The 16,549-nt window shown below is 38.4% G+C and overlaps 1 protein-coding gene across 5 annotated transcripts in view; it reads right to left on the reverse strand.

The window, feature by feature from the left end:
* Nucleotides 1-116: 116 nt before the first annotated feature.
* Nucleotides 117-16,549, reverse strand: part of LOC127975188 (hormone-sensitive lipase-like) — a 32,435-nt gene continuing 16,002 nt past the window's right edge. For all 5 annotated transcript variants that reach the window (XM_052579038.1, XM_052579039.1, XM_052579040.1 and 2 more), the window contains 10 exons: nt 16,231-16,321; nt 15,107-15,252; nt 14,482-14,667; nt 13,699-13,851; nt 11,681-11,825; nt 10,707-10,934; nt 9,339-9,479; nt 6,275-6,516; nt 4,344-4,604; nt 117-4,209 (listed from right to left, as the gene is read on the reverse strand). In XM_052579038.1, the coding sequence (XP_052434998.1) occupies nt 3,775-4,209; nt 4,344-4,604; nt 6,275-6,516; nt 9,339-9,479; nt 10,707-10,934; nt 11,681-11,825; nt 13,699-13,851; nt 14,482-14,667; nt 15,107-15,252; nt 16,231-16,321 (2,028 nt within the window). In that variant the 3' untranslated portion in view covers nt 117-3,774. The remainder of the gene's footprint in view (nt 4,210-4,343; nt 4,605-6,274; nt 6,517-9,338; nt 9,480-10,706; nt 10,935-11,680; nt 11,826-13,698; nt 13,852-14,481; nt 14,668-15,106; nt 15,253-16,230; nt 16,322-16,549) is intronic.

The raw sequence follows: 16,549 nt of genomic DNA on the forward strand, positions 1-16,549 counted from the left end.
CGCTGCCGATATTTTGTTGCGACATAACATTAGACGAATTCTATCGATTTGAGCCCTTCCTTTACAGATTTAACAGCTTTTTCGCGTTCTTTATCCCGCCACAAAACAAACAGAGATGCAGAGAAAATATTTATTCAAATATAAATCAACACAGGGAAAAAATACATACTGCAGAAAAATACTCTCAGTTATCATTCCCACAGTCCTCCCCTTCTCAAAAATACTCTGTCTAAGAACAAAAAAAACAACAACTTAAGAGTTTAATTATCTCTATATACAATAAATCTCATCAATGCATTTACAGTAACGTTACATTCCAAATACACAGGTTTGCACTTATGGTGTCTTTACATGAGGAATAATAACAACAACAACAATAATAACAAAAATATCAATAACAAGAATAATCATTATAATTACTATTACTAATATAATATTATGAATAGTATTGCTAAAAAATGTAAAATAAATCATAAACAAAAAATATTATTAAACAACGCATATAAAAAAACTTCGTCATCTGAAACCTCCATGCCACCCTATATGTGACCCTGGACTTCAAAACCAGCCATAAGGGGCAATTTTTTTTTTTAAATTGATATGCATACATTATACATCATGAATAAATAAGCTTTCCATTGAGGTATGGTTTGTTAGGATATGTGAATTGTTGGCTATTACTACAAATTCACGCGTGGGACTTATGACTGGTTTTGTGGCCCAGGATCAAATATGCTGCTTTTTACACTTAACTATAAAGTGCTTATTTGCAGAGACGGTCCTGAAAACATCATGTCTGACTAAACGCAAAAGTTTGCCGGGGACATACTGTGCAGTCAATCTGAATTTTGTATCACTCAATGACGGCAGTGAAAGTGAGGAGAGAATAGACATCAGCAACCTCGCAAATGATACTGCAGTGGTCATTACAGCCTGCACTTAAAGAGTCACCGCCAGTGGACTTCAAGGAGGACAGGAGCTCAAAACCACTTGCAACAAATCCATTCTGACACAACAAAACACCAACCTACTGATTAAAACTCCAAGTCAGTGACAGATTGACTATTAAGTCTTGAGAACAGATGTAAATGCAGTGACACGACTCAGTGGGCTTGTGTCTCTGAGATGAGATGATGCGGCACAGTTTCGCCTCGGTAACACAGGTATGGCCATTTAAGCAGGACTAAATGAACACAGTGTTTTATATAACACCCTTGAGATGAATGAGTAATCTCTCTCTAAAGGAAGGCTGTTTGAGTGTCACACACACACACACAAAGTGGTGAAAAAAACAAGGTGGAAATGCTCAGCAGTGCATTCAAGGTTACACTGTCCAACCCAAACTGTAACAAAAAAAAAAAAAAAAGGCTTAGACACAACTCAACTGGAACAGATAACCAGAGGGCGTCAGTGTCTTATCATTCCTCTCCTAGTTCTGGTTGTTTTAGTCATGGTTCCATGAAGGGACTACACACAATGGCCCTCACATCTACTAGCACAGTGACACTGAGAAGCTTTTCCAAGCACCACTATAACACAAAGTGCGACAAACGCGTTTCTGAACATGCACATATTAACTGAAACAGGAACCATCTGACACAAACACCCAGAAGCACAAATGATCAGACATGTGTAACATACACATGTCATCAGAATCTGCAGAACAACCAAGATTTGGTATTTCAAATCTGTCACCAGAAAGGAGCAGCTCTGACACGGTGAAAACAGCAAGCAAGCAAATCTTTTGATATAGTGACACTCTTATAAACTAACACTCAAATGCTGCAATCAGCAGATGGAGCATTGTTTTCTCTCAGCACATAGCTCTGGGTTAATCCAATCACAGATGCTCCGATAAAGAAGAGGCCTTTGCCAGGGATATATAAAGTCCCAAAAGACATGTCGCATTGTGCCACTTAGCTGAGCAAAGCTTAAAATGTCATCAAGTGGAGTTATAACTTGTTTCATAATAAAGTTGACAATAGTTTAAATAGGCTATGTGATCTATATAAACACACTCAGCAAAGCTGTGCACACAAAGTCCCAAACCTCACATACAGCACTAATAAACTTTATGGAGTGACAAAATGTTAGCTATTTTTTTTTTCTGAGAGTCAATAGAGTCAATCAGTGCCGGAGAAAGAGGCAACTTGATTCAAATAGAGACGCACTATCACAGTGGTATGCATCACACATGTGCAAGCTGAAAGATTTCATTGGCTCAAGGTTGCTGGGTGTTAAGGGAGTCTGCTTAAAATACCTCTAGGACGGGCTGGGTGAGAATTGAAGAACTGAGGTGCGCTCAAAATGGGTCGGCGTGCACAGGGACAGAAGACACGATTGCTAACAAAGGGAAACAAACTGACCGAAGGAACAAGGGATAGGAAAAAGTAATGGAAACTTGTGCTGACATGACAGAGAACGACACAGAGGAGGCGATAGAGTGTGCAGTTTTTGTTCAGATTTTAAATCAGTATATATATTCTTGTCTTTTTGAAAAGCAAACTAATCTATAGTTTAACTATACAGATAAATGTGATTACAGTATGATTATGATAAACAAACCTTAATGAGTCAAATTATGCCACTTCAACACCACATAAGACACTAAAGAGAAATTCATCCAAACACTGAGTCGTTCCAAAGCTGTATGACTTTCGTTGTTTTGTGGAACATATTCTCAGTTTTTTTGCCCACACAATAAAAGTCAAAGGAGACCCATGTTGGGTTGTTTTGGACCCCAGTGGCTTTCATTGTTTGGGCAAAAATAGCCGAAACGTTCTTAAAGAAATCGTCAGACAGGTTTGAAATGATGTGAGTGTGAAAACATGTAGACAGGATTTTCATTTTCAGACGAACTAGCACTTTACAGCAAACCAAACACAATTCACTAAGCCATTATGAAGATAATATATAACAAAATCGACTATTATTTTAAATATAACAAGACCATCATAGAACACAACACTATGTCACAATTTCTATGCGGTTTTGTGTAACTTGAGCCTTACTTCCACAGAACGCTTTAATTAATGAACGATTAATTGCATTTCATAAACACCCAACTCTATGAGGACAAAGCAGCATCAGAAATCCTATTCAAACGCTACTCGCACAGGACGTCCTCTAGGAGCCGAGAGGAAGGCAGATTAATAAACGGTGATTAACATACACCGTAACACCATATTATAAATCGGTGTCATAAATAATTCAAAAGCTGCTATAAAGAAAAAAAATTCTACCATTAATAAATGCTCTTGTCAGTTAGCCCCAGGATGCCTAGCAGCAATGCATTCTATGGAGTTTAGTGTGTAACACACAGGTGTAATATTGAATCACAGTTTGTAGACTGATTTCATTAACGTATAAGAACAGTTATAGTGCTCTAAGTAGTGAGGTTAGGGTTTATACATCCATTTGTAACGTCTTTCAGTGACAGTTATGTGCTGGGATGTTTTTGTAAAAGGCAGGATATTAGATTTTGTGCTGGTATAGCACAACAAAGGCAAAGTGGTAAACATGTAAAGGGAGTACAAATGTTCACAATCACATTTAGGTACAGTAATAAAGCTGGAGGTGTTCTATTGTAATTTGAACTTTATCCACTCCATAACTAAATAATTAAGAATGTATTTCATAAGTTTTAATTTTATAGTTGGTTAATTCCTTTATTTTTCTCTCTATACTCTTGTCCGCTATAATCACTTCATTATTCACATAACATGACCTTGCTCTAACCATATGTATCTCTTTTGGTATTATTCAGGCCAAAATCTAAGCTGGAATCTTTTCAGCTTCAGCTTTAGTGGGAAGGTAAAAACTAGTAAGCCCCTCCTCAACCATAACAGAGGCCCCTCCCCCAACAGATAGCCCCTCCTCCTCCTCCTCCTCCTCCCCCTCCTCCTCCTGCTGCACAGTCACTTGCGAGAGATGGGTGTGGTCTCTTTTGGTAGCAGAAGGCTTCTGGTTGGTTCGTTCCAGTTTGCGGTGCATGCGCATCTCTGGGGGAGGGTCTTTCATGGTGAAGACATCCCTGATTCGCTCCATGCATACGTTAGCAGCTTCCCGAGTTTCCCTTGAGATCTGGGACAGACTGAGGAAGCCATGAGGAAGGTCATCCACAACACAAAGGGTCACTGGCTGACCGATATTTTGCAGCCTTTTGGCAAACATCACAGAGTCATCTAGCATGGGGTCCAGATGACAGGCCTGAGAAAAGAGGGATGAGACAGATGGTACAAGACTCAAGTCAAAATATGAGCTTATATCGAGAACGTAAATTCTGGAAATAACTTTATTCTACCATGTCTTCTTAAATTGATCAATTGTGAAGACACTCTTACCACTAGGTGTACCGGAGGTAGTCCCTTTAGCATGCTGTCTGGAGCCAGAAGAGGGGACATGTAAGGGTTTCTGACAATGGGAGAACTCTGCACGTTCATCTCTGCTAATTGTTCCGAACGCAGAGGCTCAAAGTCTTCTGGAAACTCCCGGGGATTCTCAGAGTCCTCCTGACCACCAGGGGGCGGAATGGCCACAAATGAAAAGGATTCTGATACTGAGGGATCCACTTCTTTGCAGAGGAAGAAACTCACATCCTCGGGCTAGGAGAAATAAGATATGAACTTGGTGATCAGGTTTGATTAATGACTGATTATTTATGTAAAATGTAGTGCTGTCAAATGATTAGTCGTCATTAATGGCATCCAAAATAAAAAAATTTTGTTTACATATACACACATTATTTATAAGGACGGTGCTTGTTGACTGTATAGTGTCCCCATCACTACACTGGGGTGCTAGGACCCAACATTTTTGCTGCTTTTTGTGAAAATAGTGATGCATTTTTTTTTTAAGGAAAATATAGATAATTAAATGCATTCTTGCTGTATTAAAAATACGAATTTATAAAAAAAAAAAAGAAAAAGAAAAGGTACTGTATATTAGCAGTATATTAACTGGATAAAGACATGTCTAATATGAATTTAGCATTAATTTACCTATACATTTATTATGATTTATATATACACACACACACACACAGACACACGTATGTAAAAAAATACTAAGAAAAATTTCTTATCAATGTTAAAAACTTTTGTACTGCTTTTTGTGGAAACACTGATACTTTTTCAGGATTCTTTGATGAATATAAAGTTCAAAAGAAAATAATTTATTTTAAATATACAATTATTGTAACAATAAAACGTCCTATAATTTTGATACATTTGAATGCATTCTAGTCATATTAAAATATTATAATAGCCACATTTTAACTGTATAATTCAATACATGTCTGGTATAAATTATATATTAGTTCATATATATATATTAATTATTAATTATTAATTATTGGATTTGTTATATAGGACAGTGGATATTTGTATGGAGTGTGGAAGAAGGGAGGAATGGGTTCAGGAAAAGCTGAGATGACTCATTTGAAACAGGCAGCAAAAATTAGCGTTTCAAATCCTGCAATTATTCACACATCTGACGTAATAGCATCATGGGATTCTCTGCAGGATTTTAACACATACTTGAACTATGGCATAAAAAAAATCCAAGTGACATCATTGCAGCATAATCCTTTGCACTTTCTCAGAGTTGCACAACTAGACGTAACTCTCAGCACTATCCTTCCTCACTTCACTAAGCCAGACAGCGAGGAATACAGTGAAATAACTGTGTGGAATCCAAAAAAAGTAAAGTGATTTATTTGAACGGAGTGTACCGGACTGAAATAACCAGATCAACAATTTACTGCAAGCTATTAAAATCAGGCAGTGTTAAGAGGCCAGTTAATTATGTGCATTAGACAGCCTGCATTCTGCCACAGCTCTGACTCTGATACCAATTATGGCACAACAAACTCCTGTTTTTCTGCCACCGATAGCAAATTGATACTCTTTACGAACATCTGTGCTGCACTCCAGTAAACATACCAGATTCTCACTAACAATGGGGCTGTCTGTTGTTTAAATGTTATGTTTGACTATGATATAAACACTGTTAAACTGTTGAAGGCTAGGTCATTCTCACTCTAGATATCAAATTAATCAGCGCAAATATTGGCATACGTTTCACACACACATAAAGCCATGAAAAACAGCCTGATGGAGGCTGTGCAGCAGAGATTGGCATCCGCCTGTTGATTAATATGACTCACTGTTGCAATCTGTAAAAGAGAGACCTTCGACGCCATAGGAGCTTTACGGACACAGTGAAAGCAGGAATTTGATTAAACCCTTCTAAAGCACTAGATGATGAGCTGTACCTTGCTCTCGGGTGTCAGTGTGATGTCAGGGATGGAGTTGTGGTTGGCTGTGGTGGTGCTAAGGTGGCTGGCATTTTTCTGTACGTTGCTGGCACCGCTGTTAGCGTGTGTGCCCAAGTCCTGGCACGTCTGGCTCTTCAGAGACCCCTTCTCCAGGGAGTATTCAGATGCCTTGCCGGACACCGGAGGGTCTGCGTGTGGAGAGGTCAGAGAGGCTTCTGAAACACTCTTTCTTACGGAGTCTAAAAGGGGAAAAGGAAATATTTAGGTCATTTTTGGTGGTTATTTAAACAAGAGATGTCATTTCAAGGTCATTCTGGATATACAGATGCTATATAAATCATATATATTGACTGATGAGGCTCTCATGTTATTGTTTTCTAAGATAAATGTCTACATGATATATTAACAGGCCCAAAATGTGAAGGCAAAAAAACTAAACCAGAAAACTAAGGTAATTCTGAATTCCCAAAGCAAGTTAAGCAGTCAGCAAGAAAAGAAATTACTCATAAAAATCTCATACAGAGATTTCGTAATGCAAATATGCAAAAAGAGGAAATGAGAAAAGTAAAGAAAGCAGAGGGCAGAAATGGGCAGAGGGTAGGAATTTTAAGCACAAGGGGTGGGGGGTTTACAAAGACCCTCACACAGACATTGGTGGAGGCTGTTGGCGAGGAAACAGTTGCCAGGGAGAGGTAAGGCATGTGACTGGCTCATGTGAGGTGTGTGTGTGGCATTAAAAAGACACTCAGGAATCATACAAACTGACACATATGACTGACAGACACACCAGTCACAACACAGCTGCACTGCTCATAGCCATAAGCTCGTGAAAAACTATTCACAGCAATGTTAGCATAGTGAATTAATGAATTCATGGCCATCATGAGGCAATTAGAATGCTTTGTGTTGTGTGACACGCCACACTAATGATGCCTTTTAGCCACACTGCATTGACATCCTGCACAGCCCTACTCTTTCTCTCTTTGTGTGAGCTGATGAGCTCAAATGATATGAGATCTGGGGTTGATAGTAGTCCATTTAAACCATTGACTTCAAAACCGATGGGCATTTGGCACAACAGAGTATGTGAAGCCATTACAAAGAGCTTTGTTTGAGATGGTTATCATCAGATTTTCAGCTGTGCGACCATGCAATCAAAACTGCAATAAAACTGAACTGAGAAAGAATAAAAATGCAAAGACAATCAGAGCTGCGCATTTGTGATAGTTTTGTTAGAAATGCTAATATATTGGTACCATATCAGCTATCAGCCAATATCATATTTAACCTTCCACGAACATTCAGATTACTGTATTTTCCAGACTATAAGTCACACTTTTTTTCATAGTTTGGCTGGTCCTGCGACTTATAGTCAGGTGCGACTTATCAAAATTAATTTGACATGAACCAAGAGAAATGAACCAAGACAAAACATTACCTTCTCCAGCCGTGAGAGGGCGCTCTATACTGCTCAGTGCTCCTGTAGTCTACCATTGAGCAGCATAGAGCGCCCTCTCGTGGCTGTAGATGTTAATGTTTTCTCTCGGTTCTTGGTTCTAATTAAATGTGACTTATAGTCCAGTGCGACTTTTTTCTTTTTTCTAGTTTTTTTTCCTCACCATGACGTATTTTTGGACTGATGCGGCTTATACTCAGGTGCGACTTATAGTCTGAAAAATACGGTACCTTCACGTCATCAAAAACTCACATGAAATTCAACCTATAACATTCTTATTTAAAAAATTTAATGTAATTTTTAGCAAATGTATGACATATATTGTAATGTTGTGTTGCCTAAATTCACTTACAGCATTTAAAATGTTGACTTTAGTACTTGGGACCAGTTTTACTAAACAAGGCAAATTAACGCAAGAGCGCAATTCTATGGGTGTGGAAATTTCTGCTGGCAATTTACTAACAATGCGCTAATTAGACGCAACATCTCATTTACATATCAACTAACAAACCATACCAAGCGCAGAACAAATTAGTGTAGTCACAAATTAAGAATAAAGAAATAAAGAAGCCAAAGTACGCTGAAAAGAATCTGAGGCCAAAAAAAATGAAGGATTGTAAGTTTTGATAGAACTAGTATTGTGTGACTCCTAGTTGAGGGATCCAAGTCATCTTTTATTTCCTGAAGCAAATTAAAAATCACATGGCTTGCCAAACGATAGTACTCTCCTCCCATAAATGTTGCGTCTGAAAGGAAGACTCCTACAAATGCATATACAATAATTGTGGTGCAAAAATAACGTGTCCATGCCTTTTCAGCGCTTATTAATCACAGCTCATCTTTAGTAGAACCTGACTTTACTATTTTAACAGGAAAAAACTGTTTGCGCCGGTGCAAGCTGTTAGTAAAACTGGATCTTAGTGTTTTTTTTTTTTTTTTTGGCAAAATAGTATAGAATATGTATTATAATTTGAATCATTCAGTAAGAAAGAATGGCAGCAACCAATCAAAGCAGGTGATGTGGGGCTACATTTCTGATTTCTGATACATTTCTCATTTCTGGTGATGAAATACTATGGGGAAGACCACAGAGGTCAAAGGGTTACCAAGTTAGAAACACTTAATACAAACGTGACTGCTGTAGAGAGAAGCGGAAATATTCATGTGGTTGTGACACCATAGGCAGTTCCCCAGTTCCCTAGGACTTCCAGGTATGATTCATCAGCCTGCTAGGTATAACAGATGCAGACCGAAATGGGGCCTCCATTCAGAAGCATTCAGTCTGCACATGCTCAGAAGAACCACTATCTGTGGGTCACGCACCACAAACTGGAGAGTGAGTTAGAGAAGCTACCACATATAGCTCAGAGAAAATGGTAATTATCACCATGGAGCCAATTATATGAAGCAAAGCAGAATGCTCAAGGGCTTCGTAAGCATTAAATTAAACCTAATTAAAACAGATCAAATAATTAGCCAGCTGCACTATTACAAACGCATCATCATCAGTGTGTGGAGGAATTAGAAGCATAAAAAGACATGTTGATAAATGTCATTTAGACACTCAGCACAATGACTTAAACACAATCTATCTAATAGAGGTACCTGCACTCCCTCTGTCAAGCAGTGAATGGATCCAGTTGGAGGCCCCTTGTCTGAAGTCTCGGAGCAGCAGGGCAGTATCTCTCCTCACCATGCTCAAAGTGCTCACCTTCTCCACCTGCTTCTCCGCCTGTGGATCTGTGCCTACACACCGAGGGGAAAAGGCAGAAAGTAAATAACAAACAATAGGGGTAAAAAAATAAATAAATAAGAAAAAATCCCAATTTTAAGTAAATTAAACTAAACTAACAAACAAAATTAAATAAAAAATAAAGAATGAAAGAAAAAAATATAACAAATTAGTACAAACAATTACAAATTAAATAAAAATTCAAAAGTAAATTGTTTTTAAACAAAAGAAAGCCTTTTTAAAATTAAATAAATTATATAATGTTAAAATGACAAGAAATTCTCTTTTCTAGGTTGTTAATGAAATCAGCAAATTTAAGACATGCATGCGAAAAAAACTGGTACAATATATATACAAATATTTACACAAAGCTGTCATTAAAAGCAAACATGCTAAGATATTATTTTATTACAATCTCAAAAAAAAAAAAAAAAAAAAGACAACAAAATTATATGTTGTGTTGCCGTTATTTTGACCTGGTGCAGATTTTATTTTTCCAGAAATGTTAGTTAATCTTACCGCAAAATTCACAATTTTTGTACTAATGGTAATTTGGAAGTATTTTAACCCACTTTGTTACACTCTAAAATCACCAGCCTACAAAAAACTGCTGATCATAGAGTAAATGCACCTGCATTTTTAAATACAAAAGAAATACAAACCTGTGATAATATTCTGGCAAAAATATTAAATCCAAGACTTGTAATAATACAGCATAATGAGAGATTTACCAGCAATTTTTAAAAAGCAGGTCATTTCTGACAGGAACACCAAATTAGGTAAAGGATTTTCAGCAGAGCACAAGCGTTTTGTATTAAAAATGCAAAGCAGTAGCATTTTAACTTAATTTGCTGCACTGTTCTCTGTGAACGAATCAGAAGAGATACAGATTTGAAATATCCAGCACTACTGTAACACAAAGACAATATTGCATTCTTTCTCCAGCAGGGGAAAGAAAACACAAGCCGTGGGCCACCGTTCTGACCTTACTATTACTATGATTGAAAACACTACTAATCGAATCATTTATAACAAAATACAAGCCTATTAATCTATTCCTGACGTGCGTGGCTTCACTTAACTTTACTTGTTGAAATCATTCATCATCATTAAGGTGTCTACTCTTCCTTAATTGCGAATATGCTAAACTTTTACCAGCGATAAATTACGCATCGGACCTGACTATTCCAGCTTGCTAATAACCCGAGTTACAACACAGCACTATTTGGCCCCAGACTGACCTGCATAAGCGCTGAGGCAGCGTGCGAGCACACTGAGGGGCAACAGAGGGTCCATGAGGCTGAGCAAGCGGGATGGCGAGGCGTACACGGTGAGCAGGGTTGCAGGGTACGCGGCGACGATGCCATCCGGCATACGCACGCCGTGAGCAGCGGCCCGCATCGACACAGTCACACACAGATTTCCTCCTGCGCTGTCACCGGCCAAACACACACGCTCACCGGTCCAACCTGAGGAGGAGAAGGGCCAAAAGAAGAGATTTAGGAAGGAGCAGACCAGAAAATGAAGTGAGCAACATATCAAATAAAAAATGATTGCGAATCACGAAGATAAATATACTTTTCAACTTCAATTGAGGTCACAGTTTTTGCACTGATCTGAGGCACTCTGGCGTGGTTCTCACACCAAAGAGAGTTATTAGCAGCGCGAGATCTACGACGTCATGATCCTGAGATAGATAGCAGAGGTGAGACAACACTGAATGATGAATATGTTTACGCCGCTGTAGTCAGACCGAGTGTGAGCGGAGTTTCAATAGGCGTCTCTGTTCCCTGTACGATCTCCACACTAGCACAGCACAACAGTGTGACAGATCATCAAGTCGGCCGATTTCACTCATCTTGTAGATCGATGATGTTTCTTATATTCCACACAATATCGAAATGTCATAACTGGACCTTCCAGTAAAAAACGACAGACTTCCTTCTATTGACATTTGCCTTCTCCAAGATTTTAGTTTTCTTAAACCCCTGCAAGTTTACGTTAATCTGAGTGCAATATCTGCATCTTAAAATCCAGCAGAATAAAGTGCCCACCCAATATTCTTTTCTTTTTCAATAAGCCGTAACACACTGATGTTCATCACAATATGGAGAAAAAACATATGTCATTACTTTAATTTCATCGCAAATTAAAAGAAACAAATATGAATCAATCATGTGCTCAGGAAGTATTAAGACAGGGCTATTCCTCTCACCTAGCAGGTTGTGGTTCTTGATGGCCCAGCAGTAGGCATAGAAACATTCTTCCAAAGCCCGAGGAAATGGGGCTTCAGGGGCCAGAGAATAGTCCACCGAAAGGATGGGGGCATTCAGGTCTTGAGACCAGCTCCTCAGATACGGCTGGAGGAAGAGAGAGATAGACACAAAAGAAAAAAAATATCTAAATTGTACAATTTTTAGGGTCTGGAATTCATAGATATTGTAGTAACTTTTAATATAGTATTTTTCTAATCCGTTTAACAACAGAACAAGAGAAATTGATTGCAACTCCCAGATCACGCTGAATACGTTCATGCTGACTGCGTATTTCTTTAGTGTACTTTTATTAGATGTTGAGAGGTTTTTCCTCAAATGTAGTACATCTTTTGCTTTCTATTATGGCTTTATTTCACTGGTGTGTTAACAAAGTGGTTCTAGCATTGCTGACTGATTGTAAAGATCCACATTTTCAAATCCTGAACTGCTTTCCTTGCTCACACCCCTAATTCCTCTCTGAATCCTGACATCTTGTAGTTCCAAGCTTTAAGACAGTGATTTGCATGTGACTGGGCTGCGGAAAAGAGCCTGAATTACTATCCTCAGTCTAAACGTTCACTTCGAAAAGCTTCAGTCACCCCGAGCAAACGCCTGGCGGTACCACACCATGCCTTTACATAAGAAAAAACACTTAAGGAGTGAACATATTTCTTCTTCTTCTCAGATATTTTAGTCTCTACCATTTTTTCTTGTTCTCCCTCTCTTAGTTTTGTTTTTGTCATTTAAAGACGTGATGTGTGCTGACAGGCTTCACAACATGTTGCTCTGACTGCCAGTTACATCTCATATCAACGTGTCCATTGTTGAGTGGCGCTCGTTCAAGCAGCTAATGCACTGTGTCGAGAACGCAGGCTCCCGCTGGAGAGTGTTTGTGTGACATGAAGGTGAATATTGCATGAGAGTGGTGATAATACGATACTTTAACAGAGCAGCAGTTTCATACTTTGCTCAAGACACTGGACACAAGTGAACACTAATGACCAGTATCCTATTCCGCTTGCCAAGAAGCTGCTCTGCATTATACTCAACAGAAGAGGCACCACTTTAAACCCACTGTATGAATGTTCAGACATAGAGGTGGGGTCCAGGGGGACTGCAAGTAATGTCCAAAGTATTCCAAATTCAAAACAAAAGAGAAGCTCTTTATACTGGAGAATCTTAGAACTAGTTGCTGTGGAAGTTCAGAATACAACCTCTCATTAGAACACTATTTAATTGTCAACTAATAATAACAAACAGTGGACAAATATGAATCTATATATCTCAAATTACATATGTTTAATTACAGTCTGTGTTGGAAAAGGTGTTAATGGAAATTAGAATTTTTTTTTAGTTTAGCCGACTATGAATTGACATTTCATAGCTAACATGTTATGTATTCTAAAAGCACAAAATAACATAATACTTTCACATTTTTTGCATCATTTGACAAAATGACATCTTAAAATTACGCACAAAAAAATATCCTGCTATGTGATTTTATCTGGATTATTCTTCATACACTAAGTTTAATTTCATGTCAGTCACTGACGCTTATTTTATTATTATTAATTTGTAAATAACTATCAGCTTGTGCCAACACAAACCCTCATTGGAAGTTAAAGAACTATTGTCAGGATTTATTAAAATCAGCACTGAAAAGGTGAGGAAAATTCTTTTTGTGACTCACCTTAGTGAATATGCATTTGTAGGAGTTTCACTTTCAATCGGTAAATTTATGGAAGGAGAGTATTACAATTCATTTCCTACTACCATTGGTGCTTTTATGAATATGCGCTATAAGGCTAATTTGCCTTGTTTAGTAAATCTGGCCCTTGGCCCACAAGTCTATATTTTTTCCCCATAAGGAGGAAACCATATGCCTGATGACTAAAAAGTTACAGGTCTGCATGATTCAAGGTAGGATGAAAAAAAGAGGGGCATATAAGAAGTATAAGGAGAAAGAGAAAAAAGATACCTCATGTGATTTGGAAGTCTGTGCCACAAAGCCTCCTCCGTGGAAGTGCAACACCAGCCATGGGGAAGGAGGACTGCGCTTGGTCTTCAGGCCCAAAGAAAGAGATATCGGGCCTCCCTCTGAGCGACACAGTGCTAGTAATTTCTCACTGTCCTGAAGACACAAATGGAGTACAAGCACCATAAGAGCTACATACTAAAAAATTTGTATGTAAATTTGCAATTTCCTGAACAATACTCATTTTGAATCTGCGCCCCACACCGAGGCAAAAACTCTCATTCAGGATGAGTAATTAAACGCTACAGACATGTGGTTCTTAAACACATTTACGCTGCAGCTGGATCAATAGGAGTTCAAAGGGTGTGAAGCAAAGTCAAGTAGGCTTTTTTAAACACCATTACAACCAAGTCATCTATGCTGCAACCTTTTCAAGTCCTCCCATGACACCGAGAGGTTTAACAGGAATTAAAGGGCTTTAAGTAAAGGATAAAAGGAGAACGAGTCGAGCTTAACCACTTTATTTAGCTAAGCACACCTCATTACGACCGGCAGTGCTTTTAGTCATTCCTCGCTATCTCTGCATATTTATTTATTTATTTATTGATGAGACAAAAGGATGTAGAGTGGAAAATTGACTCTCTTTGAAGAACAGAGAATTCAGATTATGAAAATGAAAAGTTCATGCTTGAGCTTCTGTGAGGAAGAGAGGGAAGACAGAAGCAGGAGACGATTGTGATTCAAGACTAATAAGACTGTCAGTGACATCAGCGTGAACTGCTGTACCTGTCCTTCTCTCAGGTCATATGAGATCAATCTCATCTGCACAGGCCCCGGGCCAATATGAGCTGCAGGAGGAGAAACAGTCACCGTGTGGGTGGGATCTGCCACCAACGGCAGGTCAAAGGGCACGGGGGGAACAGAAAGAGCTCGATTCACCTTCACCTGTGTGGCTGTCATAGACACCAGACTCTTGAGAGAGATAGAGAGAGATGAAATAGAGCACAGATTCATTTCAGTTTCATTACTATGTGAACTGAACTTTGCAATACGAGAACTTACACAGGTTATACGTGCTCAGTGTGCAATCTGATTGGCTGTAGCAAAAGATTGTCAAGTATATTAAAAGAAACACTGGTGCAAGGAGTACGTCAATAGAGTTTTATTACTCAAGGGAACTGCTTTTAACAATTCTGATGCCTGATCTTTGAAAGTAGAGTACTGCAAGATTATTTGGGGATTATTCTGACATTTCTTCACTATTATGAAGATTTTATATATATTTTTTATATTTTTTAAGAAAGTCATTTTGAGATGTGACTTGCATTATTATTATTTCATTCAAATTGGAATTATTTATTCAAATAATTGTGCTGCTTTTATGAAAACTGGCAGGATGGTTAATACTAACTGATAGAACTTCAGTCTCTGTTATGTTCCAGAATCTCTTCCAGAAATGAACATCCAGGTTCTGAGTGATGCGTTCATACTCCTGACCTCTCAGATCAGGGTCAATGGCATACTTCCCAGAGGTCAGGAAAGAACTGGCCGCTACACCTGAGAGAAACACGGGTAAATAGACAGATAGATGAACAGCTGTCTACATAAAGTAATTAGCATATCACAAGAGGGCATCATACTTAGAAAGAAATGAAAGTGGGCTCCAAATTAACAGAAACAGATCATCTTCCATCATCTTACCTTGACAAACATGCACAAGCAATAAGTATAATATAATATCACTAGACCAAAAAAAAAAAAAAATGAACTAGGGGCGGAAGGAACAAAATTATCTGATGCATCGCAATTCTGAACGGATTCTAAAAACTCCAGATCCTCATTTGTTTTTTTTCCCCCTAAAGATATGCAAAGGCACTTGTGTGCATTAGAGAGAGCCAGTATTTCAGTGTTTTCTCTTCATAACAATCAGTTCTGATTTAAGGATACAGGACAACACATCTGATATGTTAAAACAGATCTGTGCATTAGTGTGAATGCAGCCTATCAAACCTGCTGTCTGTCATCAATAATAATCAACCAGCAATAATGAGAAAGAGAGGAAAATCCATCACTATGCTTGTCTGGAAAACATTCAGATACTAAAAGTACTCTCAGACACTGAGGCACTTTTTGTTTATTGCTAATAAAAATATTCCCACCCCTAGCAGGAACAGGGACTGACTATCTCTCTAGAGGAAACGGGGTAATCTACCAGCAGAATGGATGACAGTTTTGGGAAAGACACGAGTTTCTCTCATCCATTCTGCCCTCTTTGAGAGCTACTCACCATATGGAGCATTATCTCCTGCCTCCACTAGAGTGCAGCATTGAGCACAAGAGACAATATTAGAATGCCTCTGCAGGGCAGGGTCTATACAACTGCACTTTTGTGTCTTAAATGAACACTAGAGGAAATCCTGCTGTGCAGACACTGGCAAAGATTAAGTAGTGTGAAACAGTGACCTCCTCACATAAATCAAGGGGCATATAAAGAAAGCTTTATCAGGGCATGCTGAACATGACAGCTCTACTGACCTATCCCTGACTGATGCTTCTTGTAGTTGACTCCAAAGGCAACCAGGCTAATAGCAATTGACTGCAGGAATGGACGGATGGCAGGAGTAAACTAAAAGTAAAGAGAACAAGATATTCAGCTGAAAACTTTCACCGTCAAACAAGAAACATATTGCACCAAAAATTTGACAGCAAAAACAATAATACCGTGAAACATTTTTACAATTTTAAAATAGTTTACTATTTTTATTGATTGTAAAATTTAATATATTCCTGTGATGGCAAAGCTGATTTTTTTAGTAGTCATTACTCCAGACTTTAGTGTCTCATGATCCTTCAG

The sequence above is a fragment of the Carassius gibelio genome, chromosome B16 (assembly GCF_023724105.1).
Source record: "Carassius gibelio isolate Cgi1373 ecotype wild population from Czech Republic chromosome B16, carGib1.2-hapl.c, whole genome shotgun sequence".
NCBI lineage: Eukaryota > Metazoa > Chordata > Actinopteri > Cypriniformes > Cyprinidae > Carassius > Carassius gibelio.